Source organism: Drosophila santomea, chromosome X (assembly GCF_016746245.2).
Source record: "Drosophila santomea strain STO CAGO 1482 chromosome X, Prin_Dsan_1.1, whole genome shotgun sequence".
Lineage (NCBI taxonomy): Eukaryota > Metazoa > Arthropoda > Insecta > Diptera > Drosophilidae > Drosophila > Drosophila santomea.
This window is the reverse complement of record NC_053021.2, coordinates 12513222-12534944: the sequence shown is the minus strand read 5'-3', so window position 1 is coordinate 12534944 and position 21723 is coordinate 12513222. Positions and strand designations below refer to the sequence as shown.

Sequence of the window (21723 nt, the reverse complement as noted above, 5' to 3'; positions counted from 1 at the left end):
GGCCAGCGCTCAGTTCGTGGGCGCCTGCGCGCATGTGCAGTTCGAGTTTGCAGCTACAAGATACTCTGGTGCTCAAATATTCAGATACTCAGATGCTCAGATACTTTGTGTACGTTCGTTGGCGGTTTTTTTGAATGGGAGATCGGGAGATCCAGTCGGAGATATAAAATACATCAAATTATACATGTATATGTGTGCAGCATCCCTGGCGATTCGGTGATAAAAGTGAAATTTTTGAGTGCAAAAGTTGAGTTGCCAAAATCACAATCAGATTTTTTGTTTCGTTTTTGTTCGAGTGCCGCAGAGTGTCGAGTGTTTAGTTAACCAATCTCAAGCGAAATTCAAAGGAATTTCAGGTAGCCAGCGGGTTTACCTGATCTCGCCGGGGTTTAGAACCAGATCAATCGCCGGAGAGGAGTTCGACCTTCAGCGAGTAGAGGAGGAGGCTGGTCTATCTATCCACATCTCTATCCCGAGAAATCATCTACCAGCAATGGTGAGTGCAATCAAGAATCGAGTATACAGAGTGCTAAGTAAGCCGAGGCGAGAATTACCAAGAACTCTTCACATGGAACCGCGGAGAATCGGGTTTACGATCGTCGTCGAATGAGAAATGAAGAAGAAGAAGGCGGAGAAAAAGAAGAAGAATAGGACGGGGTCTCGTAGGTCAGGATTTTAGCGAGGGAACCAGAGCGATTCTCGCTCCCCGGTGACTTTTCGAGTTTTTATGACCACTTAAGAGTTGGAGATTGTGCGATATTTGGGCTATAGAAAATCACCTGTGGGCTAAAGTTATCACTTTCGATGGGAGAACGCAGACAATGGAAAGGGAAATCAGCCTAGAAATTTCTGGGAATACAAATATAATATAAAACCCACCCAGTTTACGAGTATTCATTTATTTGGGCAATATTGTTTTACGCTTTAATGCGAATGTAAAGAACCTCTATTGTTTAAAGCGTTTGAAATCTTTCGAGATGATTTCACTAAGGTATTGCTCATAGATGTAGAGTTTAAACTTTGTAAAATAACCTGGTTTTGCATTTGCAAATTGAGTTCTGGATGAAATGGTTAAATGATAATGGTATAATAATAATGATGTAGCATAGGTAAATGGTATCTAACTACCCTTTAATGATCACTTTACTGAGACGAGCATGTGCCTTTACTTTATGAAAACTACAAATAATTCTCGTTAAACTTAGTTTAACAATAGAAAAGTAGTGGGTGCTTTATTAAATTATAAACATATGAACGATCTCTACAACCATAAGTTCTGGTAAAAGTTAGAACTACATTGTAACCCAAATATTCACCAAGTACACAATTTCATATTCATAGAAAAGGATTATAGTTGCAGATTTATGTTATATCCATTAGCCAATAATTCAATGAATTTCTATTGTAAGGTTAAAGGCTGCAAATTGATCAATGATCGCAACAAAGTAGCCAATTAATCAATCTGCTCGCTTCGATCTACGGCCAGATCATTGAGTTGAGTTGCCAAATTGATCGTGATGCCGGTGCTCCAATAAAATCCCGACTCATTGCGCACTGCCCTTTCCCATGGCCCCCAGATCGGATTAGATCAGATCAGATCAGATCAGATCGGATCGGATCGAATCGAATTGAATCAGGTCGAATTGGGTATATTTTAGCGCCCGGGGTGATCCATGATCATTACGCACCTTATCGTCGTCCGGTGGATCTGATGGATCGCGGGAACTCTGAAATGCCGATCACGGATGGCAATTGGGTTGCGCAAGAGCCAGAAAATATTATGGCTAAGTGTATGTATTACACACATCCAATTGGGTGGCTCAGTTTGCCCAGTTAACTCTGTTTGGTGGAGGTAACACGCGTAACAGGTGCGTCGAGTGCATTTCAATTGTAATTGTGGTGTTCGCATTGTAATTGAAATCGAAAATCGAAAGAGAGTGTTTCGCTTTTGTCTTTCGTTATATGTTTTTTCTGTATTTCTGTATTTCGGTATTTCTGTTTTTTGTATTTCGGTTATTTGTATTTCTGTTTTTTGTATTTCTGTTTTTGTATAGTTTTGTTTCTTATTTCGAATGGGCGAGGAGGGGGAAAAACAACGCGAGATGCATGACGAATATGTGTATTATAGCCATATAGTTTGGTTACTGAGTACTTGCTTATGCCACGTAATTGTAACACCACCGAATTTTGTGCAGAAATTGTATTGTCTTTAGGCACCCAAATATATCATAGCACTGGCCATCATCAACACAACGCATTGTACATACCAAAGAGGCATACCGTGGCCATTCCCATTGTGTAATTGTTGAATTGCACTTTATGAGGCGGCACACACACGCATTATTCCTGGATTTATGTCTCTTTGGATATTTTGCATTTGGTCGACCCTTTATTGCTGTGCTCTGTGCCGTGCATCGTAAAAACCAATAGGCAACCAGCCATGGAGGCGTTGATCACTGGACCACTTGGAACACTTGGACCACTTGAACCCCTTGGACCACTGGAGGGTTAAGGTGTCAATGACTGGTTAATGCGCTCGCCGCCCATTACACAATCGCCTTCGATGATGGCACCTTAATTCACCGAAGCCAACTGTCAACGCTTTAAGTAGATCGAAAAGGAAATAGTTAGCGTTGCGTGAAAAACTAATTCACATAATTGCTGAGTTCACGGCAAGTGCATTTCTCGCCCTGACTATACTATATATGAAACTTACTAAATCGTAAAATACCTCAATTTGCACTCGACAAACCTCTAATTTGCCGGCTATCGTGTTAAGTACAGGGTATTGTTGCACGGCTACATCTCAATTAATTATGCGTCGATTTCATGTTTCGAGTGGCATTGAAATGATGTATGGCTCTTCAAATATATAAGATAACTGCCAAGCTAACAAACGCGCATTCAAATTGACATATCAAACATTTAATTTGTATCTTTGGCTTGAAAGATATTTATACAGATACTTAATGAGTGACATACCCTGTACCCATAACTGAAATTTTTGCCAGAGATTTCAGATCACTCAGTTTACAATCAGAAACGTAATATTTCTATCACACAGCTTTGATAATTTTGCATTGCTTTTTCCGCCCAGTCAGTTTAGCATTTTGGCAACTCACTCGCTTCCGTTTCGATTTGGGAAAGTACATTTCTTGGTTTTTTCTGAACGGAAGACAAAGGAAATTGAAACCTTTCTATGCAAATCGCAATAAATCAGAAATCTACATTTTCCCAAAGACCGATTTCCGATCCCAGGCCGCCCGCTCAATTGTATAATAGATGGACAAAAACGAGAGCAGTTACGAGAAATGCCTACTTATACTTATACTTATACCTGTATATGTATACATAAATGAGAGATATATGATTAGCAGATTACGCATACGCAGTGTGTTACATGCGCAGCACAGTGGGCCAATTAAGGCAATGGCTGGCAATTAACGAGCCGAACGAAACAATAAAATATCTGGCGCGACCATCGCTTTAGCAGTCACACTAAGTCATAATTAAAATATTATATCTGTGTGGTTTTTTGTGGGGGCTGGGGAAAATCTTGGAACTGAAATCTCAAATCCGAAAGATAATAAAAGAGAAATAGCTACAGTTTTAAATAATCAGCTGCAATTTCACTTCAATTTTAGCAGCCCACGAAGAGTGCCAGATTATTTATGTGACACGGTCTCTCAGCCTCCGACTTTCATAATTGGAAGCTGTCGGTCTGTTTTTTTTTTTTTTTTTTTTTTGCTTTTCTTCATTTTGGGCGGCAGCAGATGGGCTTTTCTTTCCCACAGCAGTGGCATGTCCAGATTTTCCCCATTGCGGCGCATTTGCAGAACTTGCATAACGAGAAGCGAGAAAAGCGAGAAAAGCGAGCGACCAGTGAGAAAATGCACGCCCAAAGCAATAATACTACTAAGTATAAAACTGAAACACGACCTCTTTTTCCCCCAACTCCCACTTCTTTCCACCGACTTCAAACTCCAACTGACCAACGTAACTTAATTGGCGTCACTTAGGCCACCGAACGATCTTAATTACCGCACGAATCAAGAAGAAACAGGTGTGTGCCAGCGGGGGAAAGGGTGGGGAGGGGATGATGTTGGACAGGTGCTCGACTTTTTATGACCTTACCTTACACCAACCACACCACACCACACCACACCACACCCCAACCCCCCCGAACTCAACTCCCCTTTGTAGAGAAAAGAAATTAAAGAGCACAGAAAACCCAACGCTCAACACGCAGCTGAAAAACAAAGGAAAATGCCTAGAAACAAAAGTGAACTTCAAGTCTAAGACAACAATGAGAGCAACAACAACCACTTTTACTTTTGTTTTCATTCAAGCTAGTTGTTTTTTACAAGTTTATGCCGCCGACTTCTTTCTTATTTAGGATTTTCAACAGCCAAGTTCAGCGCTGCACAGTGGCACGAGTTCTATGAAAGAGCTTTGTAAAGTGCCAACAAATATTTTCACTCAATTACTGATTGATCTTGCATTTTTTTCCAATTAATCCTCGAGTAAGAATTTTCACACCCAATTTTGTTATTTTTTCAAAAAAGTCTATAGGTGTTGTAGCACAATAAAACAATTATTTTTTTCAAAATTCTTGATTAAATTAAACAGCCATTTTACTGATAAAAAAATTCATCCTTAGTTTTATATATTTGCTGCATTTTTTTTTTAACAGATTTCTAAAATATAAATTCCCATTTATATTTCAACATTGAATTTATGATTCTTAGCCAGATATCTGGCTGTAACTATAGAAGCAGCTTTGTTGACTATCCTTGCCCCACTGTGCCTCAGTAACCCACAAGGCAGGTCGCCGGAATACCGGCCATCTCCACGGAACCCCCGCTATCCGCTCTCCGCCGGAACCGTGCAAAAAGTAAAGCAAACGACGACGAGCCGGTCCACAAAATTGGGGAGCAGTTGGGGGGCAGACCGGACCGGTTCTATGGGATGGGGAAAAAGGTTTCCAGGCGGAGTCAAGCTCACGTTGTCACACGACAATTACACGCAAGTGTTGAGAGTTGAGAGTGAAGCGGCACGCCCCCCCCACCCCCCGAGTTCCCCGTACGCCCCCCGAACTGGACGAAACTTGGAGCGCGTGTGAAAAGCGCATAATTTTTGGACGCGGACAAATTTTCACTTTTTTCCCGAGCATCTCCCCAGCGATTCAAGTTTTTCTCCGCTCTTCTCGCCTCGCCCGCTTTTCTCATTGTTCGAAATGATCACACCGCCTCGGAGGAGCTCCATCTTCATATTAGGGGGGTAAAGGGGGGAGGGGGAAAGGGTGGTCTCGGGTGGATGGGGGGTCTCAGCCTGTGGGTGAGTGGAGCGACAATGGAAAGAGGGAGCAATAAAGTCCACAATGCGCCGATTATGTTGGCAATCTTGGGAATCGGTATTGTTGCCATTATTATTATTATTACTACTACTATGCCGGCTCCCCATGGCTTTTTGCTCCATTTTATTATGGATCCAAGAAATAAGGGGGCGCTATACGAGTATGTATGTATGTATGTACGTATGTACGTATGTGTGGGTATTTAAGGTAACTATATCACGGGCACCTTTGGACAATTATGGTTTTCTTACCTTCTTATTTGCCGCCGCTTTGCTGCTTGATTTCAGATTTGATTTGATAATTTACGAGTAATTTGTCATCTATCTTTCATCATTCGCACTTTTTGTGGCCATACTGTTCTGAGTTTGGTTCTCAAGGAATATAAAATACATTGTTAAGTAGGTACTACTTGCACTGTAACTCATTCGATGCTTTGTAAGATGTATATGTTGTTTGTATATAATTTGTTTAATATTATTTTTTAGAAACCTCCATATCGCAGGCCACACACTTCTCTTTCATCCTTCCCTGTTTTGCGCACATATTTGTTTATCTTATCTACATTATAGCCGTGGGACATTGTGCGTAATCCAGGGAGCAGAAAGTCAGAAAGCGGTAATTGATCCCGTCAGACGAGCAAGACACCACAATCGACATCGACTGCGGTCTTCCGGGACTCGGGATCGGGATTTGTATAGTGACTGGGATTGGGATTGGGATTGGCTAGACTCATAGATAGATAATATAGATGGGTATTATGCAAAGTCGATTGCAATGCACGGCGATTGATCGATCGATCGTACAACAACCAGCACGGCATACAGATGGCAAACAATGCACTAATTTGTTTATAATGACTGGCGAATGTGGAGCCATCGGGTTATGCGACAAATGCTGGGTGGAAACTTGTTAATTGCTCGCGTGCTGTCACAATTGCGATTCCGCATTGCGTCGAATCTACGAATATACGAATCTACACATATAACATACATCATCATTATAATCATCAGCGCAGTTGCGCATTGCTCATCGCACAATTATGTACCATATGTAAGATATGTACCAAATGCAAGCAGTCACCAGCCATGACAACAGACATTTCGAAAATGTCTGTGGCATTTTTGGTCTCCAGATCAGCCGCTTCCACTTCCACTTCCACATCCCAAGTCCCAAATCCCAACGCGAACCGCAACTCCGGCTGAAACTGAGCGTGGCGGACACTGGTAATCAAATTAGCCAGCTCCATGAATTGTCCACATTCGAGTGAATCTCTGAGGTCGTGACAAGGCCAATGGCCACTTGGACACCTGAACACTTGGATACTTGGACACTTGGACACTTGAACACTTTGCCACTGACTTGGTTTTCCGTCGAGGTGAGATTCATTTTTCGGCAGCGAATCAACATGTGCAATTTTCACGTCACACGCTACAAAGTGTGATTAAAATGATTTACTGCTGGAAATTTCACACTTGATATTAATGTATGGCAATGAAAAATCTTCTTCTTGCCAAGCCATTATTAACCAACAGGGAAATCAGGGCTGATATACTTAGTAAATAACAGTCCATTGGACTACGCTCAACATCTAAATAATAAATATTAATTTAAGTTAAGAAGTATACAATTGTTTTTGATATTTGAGTTCGTGCTACCGCAGCCATATCAATTTCCTGCCCAGTGTCAACAAAAACTAATCAGGCAATTATATATATATATATATATATATATATATATAACATATAACTTCGCATTATTCACTGGCCATCGGAGATAGCATTCGTATAATATTCCACAGACACCTGTCGACCAATGAAATTGCGGACAGACTGAAGGCGAGATAAGGCGATCATCGATAAAAGTCACTTTGAAAGTATTCGTAATTATAATTTGAGTTGTAAGAGGCGCACGATGGAAGACCATAAAGGCCTGAGGTCGTTGGCGATTGATATTGGTGAAATTAATTATGGATTGTCACTCGTCATTTCGTTCGGACACAGTCGCCTCAGTTGTCCCACATTCGGCGAACATTTTGCATGCATTTTGTGCCATCTCATTTGGAAAAAGTATTGTCGCCAAGAAGCGGGAAGATCTCAGTCACCAAGTCCCCACCTGTCGCCGGTCCAAACAACAGCAACCACAACAGACGTTTCCGCCACGGCGACCCATACCCAAATGATGAGTGGGCCAACGTAAATACGGAAAACGTTTCTCAATTGCCTGGAAAAGCAAAGAAACATAAGAAACACTAGAAACACAAGAAACACGCCTGCCATTGATCAGCAAAACGAAGCGAAAGTGATGGCCCCACGTTGGGCGCCACTTGTTGGACCTGATAGTCCCACGTTGGGCGCCACCTAATGGACCAGATAAATGGATCGATAGGAGGCCAAGGCGTTACCTGCGGAGCAGTGTGTCACGATCCGGCCGATTGGAAACACAATAGAATTGCAGTGTGCAATCACTGCATCTGGATCTGTTCCAAGAGATGTCGCACATGACAGTCAACGTGTGTCAGCTGCTACCACCACTTTGTGTCAAGCCATCAGCAAACGTCAAAAGGAATGACCGCGTGTAAAATTAGGTAGCAGTTACGAAAACTTTAATATATATATAGGGAGGATTAAGCCAGCACATTGCATCTACAGTAAATAAGAACCAAGTTATTCTACTTAACTAAATAAAGCTCGAAATCTCGACGGACATGGCTAGATCAACTCGGTTAGTAACCCTAATCAAGGACTAGTTTATAGGACTAGCTGTTCCATACTTTTTAAAGAAATCTAGTATAACCTCTTACTCCACGAGCAATGGGTATAACCAGCTTTCTATCTTTTAAGCTGGCCAACTTAAAGAGTGTATAATTTGGATTATTACCAAGATGTATCATCACATTTAACAGCATTCCTTGCCTGGGTTTTCCGGGATAAGCATGGCTTGGAAACCAAATAAATTGGAATGCATACGAGTACGTACATTCATGGGGTCATTGCTGGGGGCATAGCTGCCATCTCCGTGGCGGCATCCATAACCATCTGCATTTCCATAGCCACGTCCGCTGGCGGTTGACGACTTTGCGGCCCATAAAATGGCATTTGTTGTTGCCATTACTTTGTTTTATTTTATCATATTTTTCTTCTGGGTTTTCTTTTCCTTTTTGCAAACAATATTTTCCAACGGCGCATGCGATATGAGTACGAGTATATTTTCATAATTAATTTCTTTGCCTTTTGTTGTGCGAAGTGAAATATTGCTGCAAACACTCCTACTGGTTGTTGTTGTTGTTGTTTGGAAAACCTAGTGCCGCGCTGTGACAGTAGTGTCTAGTTGTTGTAGTTGTTGCGTTTTTCCTTTAGCTTTTAATCCCCCCGCTGACGCCCAGCAAAGCTGCCCAGTTTTATCGACAATTTCACTTTTGCGGCGAAGATGCAGCTGAAAAGCGGGAGGTCGTTTGGTTGGTTGGTTGGTTGGTTGGTTGGTCGGTGGGTCGGTGATTCGGTCTCTCATATGCGATGACGAGCCAACAATTGCGGTTTGGTTATTTGCCCCCAAAAAGATTCCCAAGCACATTGTCGGATCGCGTGCAGTGGAGCTCCCCCCTTCTTCTTGTTGCCTTTGCCTGGCCATGGAGTGGGCCACCATTTGTCAAACCCTATGGGCTCCATGGGCTCTATAAGCTCCATGGGCCCGAGTTTCCCATTTTTGCCATTTTCAAGTGCAAAGCCAAGGTCCTCTCCGGCGGCAGTTGCAAGAGTTGCTTGTATTATCGACACGAAACGAGTTTTTTTTTTTTTGGGCCCTGATGCCGCCGGTTCCCAGAGTTCCGCGAGTTCCGAGAGCTCCGAGAGTTCCGAGAGCTCCGAGAGTCGCAGTCAGACCAGATCCAGACCCAGAGCCATACCCAGACTCCGATTGGGGCGCCTCACTTGGCGAAAAGAGTGCCGAAAAGCCTGGCCCATGACTGCTAATTATACGCAAACGCTGTTTATTTAGGGCTTTGTTTGGAAACTCCTCGGTATCTGCAGATGGAATCAACATATAAGTGCTCACTGAAAGATTGTTTCGCATGAAATTGCTTTCAGAATGTTTTAAAGCTTATTTCCTAACTTGGTGCATTATAAACCAATATAACGACAATATTTAAGTTACAAATTAGGGTAAGATATGTAGAGGCAACTATATTCTCTGAGTGTAGGAGTCGACTCCTCCATCTGTCAGCTGCTCGGTTGTTTGCCAACAGTTGCAGAATTTCACTTTCTTTTCAAATTGCGGCGACCTCGATTTATCGCCAACCCAGCGACATCGCCATGTGGACGAGCTGGATTCCAGCGTAGTGGGATGGAGATGAGGATGGAGACTGGAGACTAGAGACTGGGATTGAGTGGCAGTGGCTTTGGTGGCATTAGTGGCCCCCGCGGATCTGCTTTTGTTTTGATGCCCGCGCCGTCGGCGGGCATAATTGAATTACGTTGAGCCGAGCTAAGTCGCAGCTTCTGCTGCTCCATGGGCTCTACATGGAAGTATCCCCCCGAAATGGGCGACGTGCTGAATAAACACATAAAATAAAATCATAATAATTATGGGAAAGTGAACGCCCATTGTTAACTCTCGCGGCTGTCTACGTTTTTGGCATATTTTTTTTTCGGCTTATTGATAACTCAACTCACATTAATGAGAGCTAATTTTCACATAATTAGTTCCCTCGCTCACTGGGTACTGGGAAACTGGGTTGCAGGTCTAGGGGTTGCTTGGGATTGCGTTGGATTGAATGGGGATTGGGTCAAGAGGGCGGGGAGATCACCCTGGGGAACAAACTCTCTTCGCGATTTCTTTCAAAGTTATCACGATCTGCGCCTAAGCCAACAATTGTCTTAAAAGAAAACTTGCCAGCTGAATATGTTTAATACAATTAATGAAGAATAACTATTGCTTCATGGGTTTCCAATGTAGAAAGCCTATTATAAATGAAATAAAATGGTATGCTTCATAGATCGATCCCCTAGTTCCCACACTTATAAATTTGGTGATGCCTGATTACCCAGCTATCTGTTGACCTTGCGCCGACCTTGTGAGGGGGTGGTCTTCGATGCTCATCCATCGCATTGCATCGGATGCAGTGCAGCCAGCTGGCCATAAATCAACGGATGGCCATCATGGCCATAAATAATGGCAAATTGTCGTTTAGAGATGCACATGAGTGGGGAGGAAGTCATCACCCGAGATGTTTTTGGCTTTTTACTCGAATGTTGCGGTCAGTTGTTTGTTTGTGTGCGAAAAGGAAGTTGAGGGGAGTTGGCCAGTAGCTGGTGGCCAATTGCCTTGGCTAATTATCAATTTTGGACAACTGACCAACCCGACCCACCAGGAGAAAGTTGCCTCCAAGCTCCCATAACTAATTTATATATAGGTAATGTGGTATTTTCATTTGGCACTGCCTTGAACTAAATGATTTGAAAACTTCCTGCTATCTATTACTCATTTATTTATCATATTTATTTATTGTTACTTGATAATAATTAGTTGAATCGCAGAGTTGAAACATGAATTGCATGCTTCAGTTTTTCCAATTAAATTGGCTTATTTATTCCGTGGGATTTCTTGATTTGCCAAGTGTCAAGTGCAAGTCCGTGAAAACTAAACCGGATCAGCTGCTTGACGCAGTGGCACATCTTTCATCTGCGTCCGCAACCGGATCGCCTGCTCTCTATAAATTTGGATCGTTGGCGTCTGGCTGGGATTTATGCGATGGAAAGTGAAATTTGGCATTCAATTGAACTCACCCTGTTTCTCTTCGCTCTTCGCTCTTCCAGGCTCTCCAACGGCGATCCTTGCTCACCCTGGTATTGGCCTCCTGGCTGGCGGCATCCACAGCACAGGCCCTGGTAAGATCGGGCAGATCGCCACTGCCCGCCCAGCCGGCGGATCATCTGGTGCCGCCACCACTGCCCGTTCCCCAGAGACTTTCGCACGCCGGAGCGGGTTCTCCAGCGGGTTCTCCATCAACCACTGCTCCCGTTTCCGTTCCCGTTCCCGTTCCCGAATCCGGCTTCATGACCCGCGTGGCCAGGTGGTTTGGCTTGGGCGGCGGCGGCCAGTCGTCCAAGGATCAGCAGCTGAGTGCCACCAACTCGCTGAGCTATGCCTATCCGAAGCCGGTCTCCGGTTTCGATGCGGGTGGCAAGCCGTGCAGCCTGTGCAACAAGTATCCCTGGGTGCCCATGGTGGGGCAGCAGCAACAGCATCAGCCGAATCCCCAGCAGCTGAACAACCAGCTGCAACAGCATCATCATCATGCGCAGCAGCTGCAAGTGCAGCAGCAACAACTGCAGCACATTCCGCAACAGCAGCAGCAACTGCAACACATCACTCCGCAGCAGCAACAACTGCAACACATACCGCAGCACATCCCGCAGCAGCAGCAGCAACCCGTTCCGCAGCAGCACGCAACATGGCAGCTGCAGCAGCCAGTGGCCCAGGCCTCGCAGCAACGCCAGCGGGCGGTGCAATTCCGTCCCAGCTCCGGACAGAGTGTCTTCCTGCCCCTGGCGGTGCCGCTGCCGCCGCTGTACAATGCCCAGCCATTCCGGCCAGTGGTGCCAGTATCGCTGGTCAAGGAGAACGCAGTGGCTCAGTCGGAAGTGCGACCCGTGCCGGTTTCCGGGCCACTGCCCACTCCTGCGCCGCCAGCCAGCACCTCCAGCTTTGAGATTGTGCAGAGCCATCAGGTGACGGACTTTGTGACCTCCGTGGAATACCCAGCCACGTTCGTGCAGTCGCATGCCATCGATCTCGGCTCGAGCCAAAGACCCAGCCAGGAGGTGGCCCAGGAGCAGGAACTGCAGGCGGATATCAGCACGGTGCGCTATCAGCTGGAGGATCTGAGCAGTGGCCAGGTGCATCAGCACTTGCCAGCCTCGCAGCTGCTCACCGAGATTGGGCATTTTGCGGAGACCACCACGCAGCCACCGCCGGCGGATAACTATCCAGCGGCCTCGTCGCAACAGCAACTGCAGCAGGAGCAAGAGCAGGAACAGGAACAGGAACAGGAGCAGGAGCAGGAGCAATCCTTCTACTATGCGGAGCAGTTTCCGGATGAAACCAGCACACTGTTGTATAGCACCACCACGGAGTTGCCCACCACAACAGCTCCAGCACCGCCACCACCGGCGCCGGTTATTGAGCTGAATAACCACCTGGCTGCAGTGCATCACTCGCATCGCCAGGGCATCGGAAGGGGCAGAGAAACGCCCAAGCGTCTGCTGGACTCGCCCATCAACCACGCCCCCTTGGCAGGAGCCGGAGGACGGCCATTCACTCGCGATCCCGCCGATCTCAGTTTCCGGGTGAGCCAGGTGTACACGCCCACGCAGCCACCAACGCCCACATCCACGTACGGTGCCATCGATGCCAGTGGACAGTTTGCGGGCATGGCACCGCCGAGTCCGCAGCAGGTGATCATACCGTACACCACCAAGCAGCGGCCACGCCCCTTCGAGAGCTGGACGCCCCTGAAACAGCAGCATCCGCATCATCAGCCGAATCACCAGCACAATCAGCACAATTACCAGAATCACCAAAGCAACGACCTCGAGGAGGAGCCCCACGAGCAGCAGGAGTCCAAGCTGGCCACAGCCACAGTGACGGCACCACCCAATTCGCGACGCACCACCAAATACCTGACCAAGATCCTGGCCACCAATCTGCGGGAGTTGCTCAAGCGGGAGCGGGAAACGAAGCGGCTGCCTGGCCAGGGATTGGGTGTGGACATCTCGCGGCTGCAGAAGAACATCGATGGCTGGACGGAGCAGGAGTACAACTCGCTATCGCACCGACCCAGCACACCCACGATTCGTGGAAGATCCAAGCACATACCGTCCGAGTACCTGACCACCACCACCACAACTCCGGCGCCGGTATCGCAGCGCCAGTCGAAAACCACACGGGGCGAGGGCTTCGAGCTGGGTGGCGCTCCACCCACCGATGCCGGGGATCTGTCCACATCCATCAACAATCTGGAGCAACTGCATCTGCTGGGCGAACGGGGATCGAAGGGCTTCCAGCCCATCGAGGATAATCGCCTTCATTTCGACTACTACGATGCCCATCAGCGACCGAGATTCACGTCGGCCATGACCACCCTCAGTCCGCCCAGCACCAGCACCACCACCACTGCCCCACCCACCACAACGACAACGGTGGTGACACCACTCTATGTGCGCAGCACTACGGCGCCCAAGGAGCTGTGGAAACAGGCCCAGGTGGCCATCCTGCCGCAGACCAACGAGAAGGTGTACGTGGTCACGCCACAGCCACGGCATCAGGAGCATCGGGATCGCCATGTCGCCTCCGCCTCGGCGCCAAGGCCCGTGTACCAAACGCCAGCGCCGCGCTTTCCACGGATGCGACCAACTCCAGGTGAGGATTAGGGCATATGCCTTTAGGATAAAGACTCCAAACTAACTACTTTCCATTGTCCAACCCACAAAAGCAGGCGAAGTGAAGTCGGCCACGCCCACCAGCTCGTCGCAGCTGCGCAACTATACGCCGGACATCTTCGGGCTGATGGGACTGTCCGCCTATGTGCCCGCGGAGCCCGTGGAGATAATCGACGGAAACTCCAAAGTAAATCGCAACTCACCTCGTCTAGACATGTAATCGAGCTTCTCTCTTGTCTCCAACACACACCGCACACACCTTTCACACCATACCACACCATACCACACCATACCACACCATACCACACCATACCACACCATACCACACCATACCACACCATACCACACCATACCACACCATACCACACCATACCACACCATACCACACCATACCACACCATACCACACCATACCACACCATACCACACCATACCACACCATACCACACCATACCACACCATACCACACCATACCACACCGCAGGTCAACACGATAGTGACAGCAGCGTCGACGGCGGCGGCACTTCAGCGACCCACAGCGAGGCCCACGATGTCGCCCTCGCCCAGATAGACCAAGGTCGGACTGAGGTCAAGGCGCACGGAGCCACACAGAACCACACCCCCCGCCCATCCTGTTGTAATATATTTCACCCCAGCCACCCCTCCAGGCCCTCCGCCCCCCCGCGATCGCAAAGAGGAGCGAGGATTGAGCAAAGTCCTTGGAAGTGCGACGATGAGAGGAGGTCCCGATTCGAAGTTAGAGTATTTTCGCATTTGGTAGCTTTATGAAGAGAACACACGAGGAGGAGGAGGATCAGAGAACCAAAGGAGTGGAGCTGCCCGTAGTATATATATATTCGAAAAAGGATTTGTATACACAATTCCCTTTTTTTGCCTTTTTTTTTTTTTGTTGTGTGTGTATTAGTAACCGCTGTATTTTTTTTGTTCTGGCTCTTCCGTTCACTAGTTGTAGTTCTATGTATAAATATTAACTATTATATCTATATTTCAATCTATGCGAAGAGTGGGTTGTCAGGCGGGTTGACAACGTTATAATATCGATGTGCAACCAAAATATAGCAAAAATGAACAAACAAACAAACGATCGAATAAAAATGAAAGCAATCAAAGTCATTCTAATGTACCTACTCTACTTTGTAAGTATGATTGAATAAAACAAATAAATTATCACCGGACTCTTAATAGAAACGATTGACTTGCTGCGATTTTTGATTGTTGGATTACCAAAGAAGCCAAAAAATATACTTTTCGAAACTGAGGAAAGTCAGTTTAGCAATTCAGTTTGGCACACTTTTATGGACACACATTTATTATACAAAACTTTTCCTTAAGGCTAGCAAAAAAAAAAAAAGTTCTTCCTACGCTACAATGTCTTTGAGTTGGAGCTTTAGAGGAGCTCCTCAGCTGTCCACCAGGCGCTGTTTGCGGCGATGCCGCCGGATGAGGGCCTCCAAGGACCAGGATGCCGCTGCCACAAAGGACATCATGTTGAGGCAGTGCAGGGTAACCGAGTAGTCGTAACGGTCGCGCACCAAGCCTGCAAGTAAAGGAGAGATTAGTATTACTTCTAATCTGATATTTAGTTATAATATGATGTGTAGAGCACTCACCGACAAATGGACCACCGATCAGCGTGAACAGTCCCGAGATCAGGAGCTGCAGTCCCGAGGCGCCTGGCAGGCGGTTGAGAGGCACATAGCCGGGTATGATCAGTGGCCAGAAGATGGTGCGCACACCCTTGCAGAGACCTATCCACACGAAGCTGCAGAGGATCAGGCTGTAGGAACGCGTGCAGGCCACCACTGTGCGGCCGAGTGCGATGCCCACCACGCCGATGAGGAAGAATACCCGATTGTCCCACGGTATCTTCTCGGTGAGGAAGGGCACCATGAAGCGCATGGTGATGTCCAGTCCCGCCAGCAGCGACATGGCCAGCGTGATCTGCGGTATATCGAAGCCAAAGTCCGCCAGGATGAAGGGCGTCAGTATGGAGAAGTTAAGCTCTCCAAAGTTAATGATGGTCAGTCCGGCCACCAGATTGACGAAGGTGAAGTCGCGCAGCAGGTCCAGATCGAAGAAGGTGACCACCTTGGCCAGAAAGCTCATCTGTGGATCGTGCAGCGGAGCAGCCTCCACTTCTGCCTCCTCAGCTTCAGCCTCGGCTTCCTTCTCCTTTCGGTTGTTGTTGTGCTCCTCCCGCTTGGCAGCACACTGGCAGCACAGCTTGGCCTCCAGGTTGGACTCCACCCGCTCCCTGCGAAAGTTATTGGGCCGCAGGAACTCATCGGTCTCGTGGTTCTGCTCCTCGCTGATGGGACAATGCAGCCGCTGTGTCTGCTCCAGATCCTTGGAGCTGGAAATGGTGCGGAAACGCAGACGACCCGAGGTCAGCGATAGCCGGGAGCCATACCAGCCATCGTTGGCGCGCGAGAGCATCGGAGTGCCGGGCTCACAGATCTCGTAGCCCGGTCGCTGGGCATCGTCGTCCTGGCACAGATACTGACTGGAGAATATGCCGCCCGGCTCGCGTTTCTGCTGCCACGAGCAGTGCGCACACAGCGTCTCCGCCTGCTGCTCCTGATCCGCCAGCTGCTCCTCCGGTGGCTTCACATGGTATCGAACCGGCTGATAGATCAGCGCGCAAACGAACGAGTGCAGCGAGATGGCGGCGAAGAGCAGCGTTGTGCCCTGCACCCCGTAGATGGTCAGCAAAAAGGTGACCAGATGCGGCAGGAAGATCGGTCCCAGACCCGTTATGGTCCACGAAAACCCAGCCGCCCGACGACGCTTCTTCTGGAAGTACGTGTTGATCGCCAGCGAGGAGGCCGACACACTAATGCCCATGCCAAAGCCTGTGGATTCAAGGGAAGACATTCATTCAGAAATGGATCTATAATGCAAATGTCAAAGGATAGTTACGAATGACATCTTAACCTAGTAGAGATGCCTTCGCACTCACCGAACAGCAGGGCGTAGGCCACCATGTAGCCCACGAAGGTTTCACAGAAGGCGGTCAGTATGAGGCTACCGGAGATTAGCAGGGAACCGGCCATGGCCACCTGCCGGAAGGTGAACCGCCGGAACATCGGTCCATTGAGCAGACCCGTGCAGGCCGATACGGCCGGATTTGTGTTGATGATGGCCGTAATCTGCGAACTGGACATGCCCAGATCGGACAGCCGCTCCCTGAACAGGAAGCCAAACTGTTGCAGGCAGGGGTAAATGGAAAGCTGTAAACAAACGCTATTAGAGGTCTTCTTGGTCAAAATAAATGTATGAAGGAAGTGGAGGAAATTGGCTTGGTTTTACCTACATTGGAAACGCCAGCGGCGACGCAAACGACCCACGCCCATCCCGCGTCGGGCGCCACAAAGTCGTCGCCCAGATCGCTCTTGTCGTGCTTGTTATAGTACCGTGCACGGGCGATTCTGGGCAGTGGTCGTGTTGTGTCCTGATACACCTTCTTTTCCATGGCCAACTGAAAGGGAGAAATATTGATAAATATTGAGAAATATTAAGAAATATTGTATTTAAATGCATGCCCGGTAACCCTGAAAACAAGTTGGAATAGGGAAGTGATATGGGTAAAATTCCATTGAAGGCAGCTGGCCGAGTTCGTAAATCATTTACGGCAATTACTTGGCGCAATACGTTAACGATCACTTGTCACAATTAACCGCATACCCAGTTACCCAGTTCCCCAGAAGGCAGATGGCAGATCGGTGGCACAGTGTTGTTGCCATCGGAGCAGAAGCCGGGTTCACGGGTTCGTGGACCAAGAGACCAGAATCCCAAATCTGACATTCGAAATCTCCGGCCTTCCAGCGACTTCTCTCCCTATCCACCACCGGCAGCATTCCTTATCAGCGGCGTCATGTGACAGATTTCCACCCAGAGACCCAGACCAAAGTTAGCGCGCAAAATGTGAATCATGTTTGTGTCCTCTAGAAAGATGCTAAACATGCTGTTGGTTTCAAGAGAAATATGCATCTTCTTGCGGCTAAATCATACAAGTCACATAATACCAATTGCACCAATTGTGTTTTGAAATTGTCAAGACAAAAGATCAATGGTTTAGTTTGCAACATACAAACTTATTTCAAAATTAAACATTTCATTTTTTTGCGTGTAATGATCCAAGGTCAATGGCGTCTGGTCCGTAAGATGTCCACTTATCAGTAGTTCGATGCTGTGCTTCGTAGTGCTCCAGATGGGATCTACAACGTTTAGGCATCAATGGCGAGCTTTGTCGCGGGATTCCAGCCGAAATTAGTTTTAGGTGCTTTCGAGTGCTTGAGAATTCGATGCAAGCCACATGACTGATGGTAAAATCGTATGGAAATCGAAGCTAAGTGGTAAGAGATAGGATTAAATCACTATTGAACTAGTCATAGATTCTGTGGGAAGTTAACTAGTTTTTTTAGAAAAAGCATGATGGGTTTTTACACTATAATTGACTAATAAAATAGTGGTACGAGGCTCGTGGAATGTGATAACAAACCCACTGATAGCGACTGAGGTCAAATCAACCAGTTCGATTAGTAGAGCTCTTCAAAACTAACCACAAATGGCTTGCAGACAATCGAGGAAAGATTTCATTTGATAAAATGTAATAAAAAGCCCACTGATGGTGACTAAGTTCAATACAACCAGTTCCATTAACAGAGCATTTCACAACTAACGAAACACAAGGAAGATTTCAATCCCAAAAATAAGTTATTGCAATGGAATTGTGCTGCAATTGATTCAATTAGCATGCAAACTATTGAAATCCCTATATAATAATAATAATGCATAATTGAGCGACTGAACCCACACGTTTTTACAGTCTGAGTATAGTATAAATCTATATAGTTTTTGAACATTCGGTAATTATAGCACAGCTGCCCTAAAAATACTCGTATCTACGTTTAAATGTAAGCTTGTCGATGTTTCGAAGTTACAGAATCATGACATTTGCACGTCGCTCGTTGCTCGTAACTCATTCGACAATTTGTCATAACTAAGTCACGGATAAGCAAAAATTATTTCGTATTAGAACATGTTTGCCAGTTTCGCATTGCTTCACTAAACTTTAATTCCATATTCAAATATATGAAATAGTTTTGTGCTTTTGCGTATCATTCAATGAACGAAGCTTCCTAAGAAGCTACTACTTTCAACATTTTGTCCATATATATTTTACCCAGCAATGTTTTGGGTAAATATCCATGTAGCTATTGCCAATAAACCAGGAGCAGCTAAGCACTCCATTGACTGAAGTCGATGGAAAACAACGGGTATAGGCCCAGATACAGATCGAGATAAGCAAAGCCCAGTGACTGTGGATCCATCGATAAGGTGATAAGATTGCGATGAGGAGCGTGGTTACATGTGGCTCTCGAGTGGAAGCCACATATTTGGCTACCAGCTGTGCCAATGACTCGATGGGGTATTGACACTTTCCCGCCCTCGACTAGTTTTGGCATGCACTGAGAACGAAATCGTGCAGTTCTGTACTTAAATCGAACTAAAATATGCATATGAATATTACTGGACTTAGAAAAGAAATTCTTTGTAAACGTTATTTTAAATTGAAATCTTTAAATGCAGCTTTGAATAATATGTTGTTTTATAAATTGCAGTACCTTATCTCTTTCTCTTAAGAACTTCAACTATAACAAACGTTATAGAGAAATGAATAAAATTAGTCTTAGGCTTATTTTCAAGAGGAGTAAGACAATTTGCCTGGCTTACGAAATGTTTTGGCCACTTTCTGCCCTTGTGTCTCTCAACTATATTAATCTGGAAATCAATCAGGTGTTTTGAACATCTTGCTGATAGCAGGGCAAAAGCAAAAACAAAAACAGCATTCTAAAACAAAAGACGAGGGATGAACGCGTGCGAGGTGTGTGATGGAAACGTGTCGCACCCACTATATCCCCACCCAGTTCCACCAAATCTCCTACCTGTGCTCCGTACGTAGTATCTAGTAGTTGGTATTCCCAGTGGGATGCGCGCAGCTTGGTGTATAGTATCTCCTTGGCAAGCCCGCCAATTGGCAGCACAGCGCTTCCTGCGCCAGTAGTTTATGGCTTTTATTTTGGGTGCTGCTGCTGAATGCAATTTATTTTTAAACACCACGAGATGCACTCACTCGCCGAGCAACCGAATGACTGAATGACTGAAAGACCGACCGAATGGCCTGCATCTAATTGAGAGACGCAATGTGGACTACGACTGAAGTTCAAGGTTGTGGCAGTGATGCGTCTCAAGGTCTGCCGCTCCTTGGAACACTACAGTTGCTGTATGAAGCTCTATTCCCAAACGCCACTCTCCACTCTCCACTTTTCACTTTCCACGATGCTCGATAGCTCGAAAGCTCGAAAGCAAAACCGTAACCGAATCGAAAACGAAGCTAAAATCTCATTTCACGTGGACTCGACGTAATCGCGGCACTTCCATCGCCGCCAGCTGCGGAAATGAACTAAACCGAATCTGAATCTGAATCTGAACGGAACCCAATTGCCATGAGCATGAGCCGAGAAAGCGCCGATGGGAAGATCGGATCGACTAACGCCAATCGATCGGCACTACGTCCACGTAATAGCAGTGCCCGCCGCTGTTGGTTAACAGCGCTGTTCGGGACTCAAGGGAGCAATAGTCATGACCATCCCATCCATCTATCCATCCATCCCTCTGTTCATCTATCCATCCATCCATCCATCCAGCCAGAAGTGCCTTCTTGTACCCGCCATCCAAAAACTACTGGATGCTCCAAGCTTTGCTTTATCTACACATGATATATAGTCAGTAGTATGGGAATTTATTTCCGGTGAGGAGAACAAAAAGCCCAAAAGTGGGCAGCGATATTGCAAACCTTATCTATGTACACGAGGCTATTTGATTTATTGAACCCTTTTGGAAAAGAATGTAACGGGCAGAAGGAAGCGTTTCCGACCATATAATGTATATATTCTTGATCAGGATCAATAGCCGAATCGATCTGGCCATGTCCGTCTGTCCGAATGAACGTCGTAATCTTAGGAACACCATGGACCCCGCACCCCGCACCGCACCCCACAACTTGGCCAAAAATGGTCAGAAAGCTAAAAGAATTGAAGTTTGTACTCCTAATTACCAATACTAACCACCCATGTCACTTTTTGACCGACTATGTAAAATTAATTTTTTGACAATTTTTCGCATATTTTTAAGGGGTAACATCATCAAAAATTGGAAGAAAAGTGAAAAAAAAAAATATTTTTTTTTGAAAACACAGTTTGATAGGAAATTTAATTACGAGTTCAACGAGGTATGCCATTCCATGTTCGGACCAATATTTCGAAAGTTTTGATCAAAATACTGATATTTATAGTCGCAAAATGACAGAAAAGCGATTTTCGGCAAATAATCATCATCACAAATTGGAAGAAAAGTGAAAAATATATCATTTATTTTCTGAAAACACAGTTCGATAGGAAATTTAATTACGAGCTCAACGAGGTATGCCATTCCATATTTGGACCACTATTTCGAATGCTGTAATTAAAATACTGATAATAATATTCGCAAAAAATCAGAAAAACGATTTTTGTTAAAATTTCAATATTTACGATTGGTATTTTCGGTATAACTTGACTAAAAATGGTCACAAAGCGAAAAAAATTACAGTTTTGTACTCCTAATTACCAATACTAACCAACCAAATCACTTTTTGACCGACTGTGTCAAAATAATTTTTGGCCATTTTTTCGCATTTTTTGTAAGGGGTACCATCATCAAAATTTGCAAAAAATTGGAACGACATAGAATTTTTTTTTGAAAACACAGTTCGATTGGAAATTTAATTACGAACTCAACGAGGTATGGCATTCCATATTTGGACCACTATTTCGAAAGTTATGATCAAAATACTGATATTTATAGTCGC

General features: G+C 45.9%; 2 protein-coding genes across 3 annotated transcripts; one reads left to right on the top strand and one right to left on the bottom strand.

Moving 5' to 3' along the window:
* Positions 1 to 14: 14 nt before the first annotated feature.
* LOC120455791 (histone-lysine N-methyltransferase 2D) lies at positions 15 to 14869 on the top strand. Of its 2 annotated transcripts, XM_039642248.1 has the most exons (4): positions 15 to 496; positions 11167 to 13771; positions 13848 to 13978; positions 14275 to 14869. In XM_039642248.1, the coding sequence occupies exons 1-4, from the start codon at positions 494 to 496 to the stop codon at positions 14359 to 14361; spliced, it is 2826 nt and encodes a 941-aa protein (XP_039498182.1). In that variant the 5' UTR covers positions 15 to 493; the 3' UTR covers positions 14362 to 14869. The 2 variants fall into 2 exon arrangements, with proteins under 2 accessions (XP_039498182.1, XP_039498183.1); XM_039642249.1 differs by lacking the exon at positions 14275 to 14869 and having other exon boundaries at positions 13845 to 14065.
* Positions 14870 to 15099: 230 nt separating this feature from the next.
* LOC120455793 lies at positions 15100 to 20323 on the bottom strand. Its single transcript, XM_039642250.2, has 5 exons — positions 19760 to 20323; positions 17125 to 17289; positions 16771 to 17041; positions 15422 to 16663; positions 15100 to 15348 (listed from the first exon to the last, which is right to left on the bottom strand). The coding sequence occupies exons 2-5, from the start codon at positions 17281 to 17283 to the stop codon at positions 15212 to 15214; spliced, it is 1809 nt and encodes a 602-aa protein (XP_039498184.1). The 5' UTR covers positions 17284 to 17289; positions 19760 to 20323; the 3' UTR covers positions 15100 to 15211.
* Positions 20324 to 21723: the final 1400 nt, after the last annotated feature.

Bases quoted from the DNA above. Each gene is read 5' to 3' on its own strand.
- LOC120455791 (XM_039642248.1), top strand. The intron at 13,772-13,847 runs GTGAGGATTAGG...CCACAAAAGCAG, and splicing joins ACGGATGCGACCAACTCCAG to GCGAAGTGAAGTCGGCCACG. The intron at 13,979-14,274 runs GTAAATCGCAAC...ACCACACCGCAG, and splicing joins TAATCGACGGAAACTCCAAA to GTCAACACGATAGTGACAGC.
- LOC120455793 (XM_039642250.2), bottom strand. From the start codon at position 17,283: ATGGAAAAGAAGGTGTATCAGGACACAACACGACCACTGCCCAGAATC. The intron at 17,042-17,124 runs GTAGGTAAAACC...GTTTGTTTACAG, and splicing joins TCGCCGCTGGCGTTTCCAAT to CTTTCCATTTACCCCTGCCT. The intron at 16,664-16,770 runs GTGAGTGCGAAG...TTGAATCCACAG, and splicing joins GGCCTACGCCCTGCTGTTCG to GCTTTGGCATGGGCATTAGT.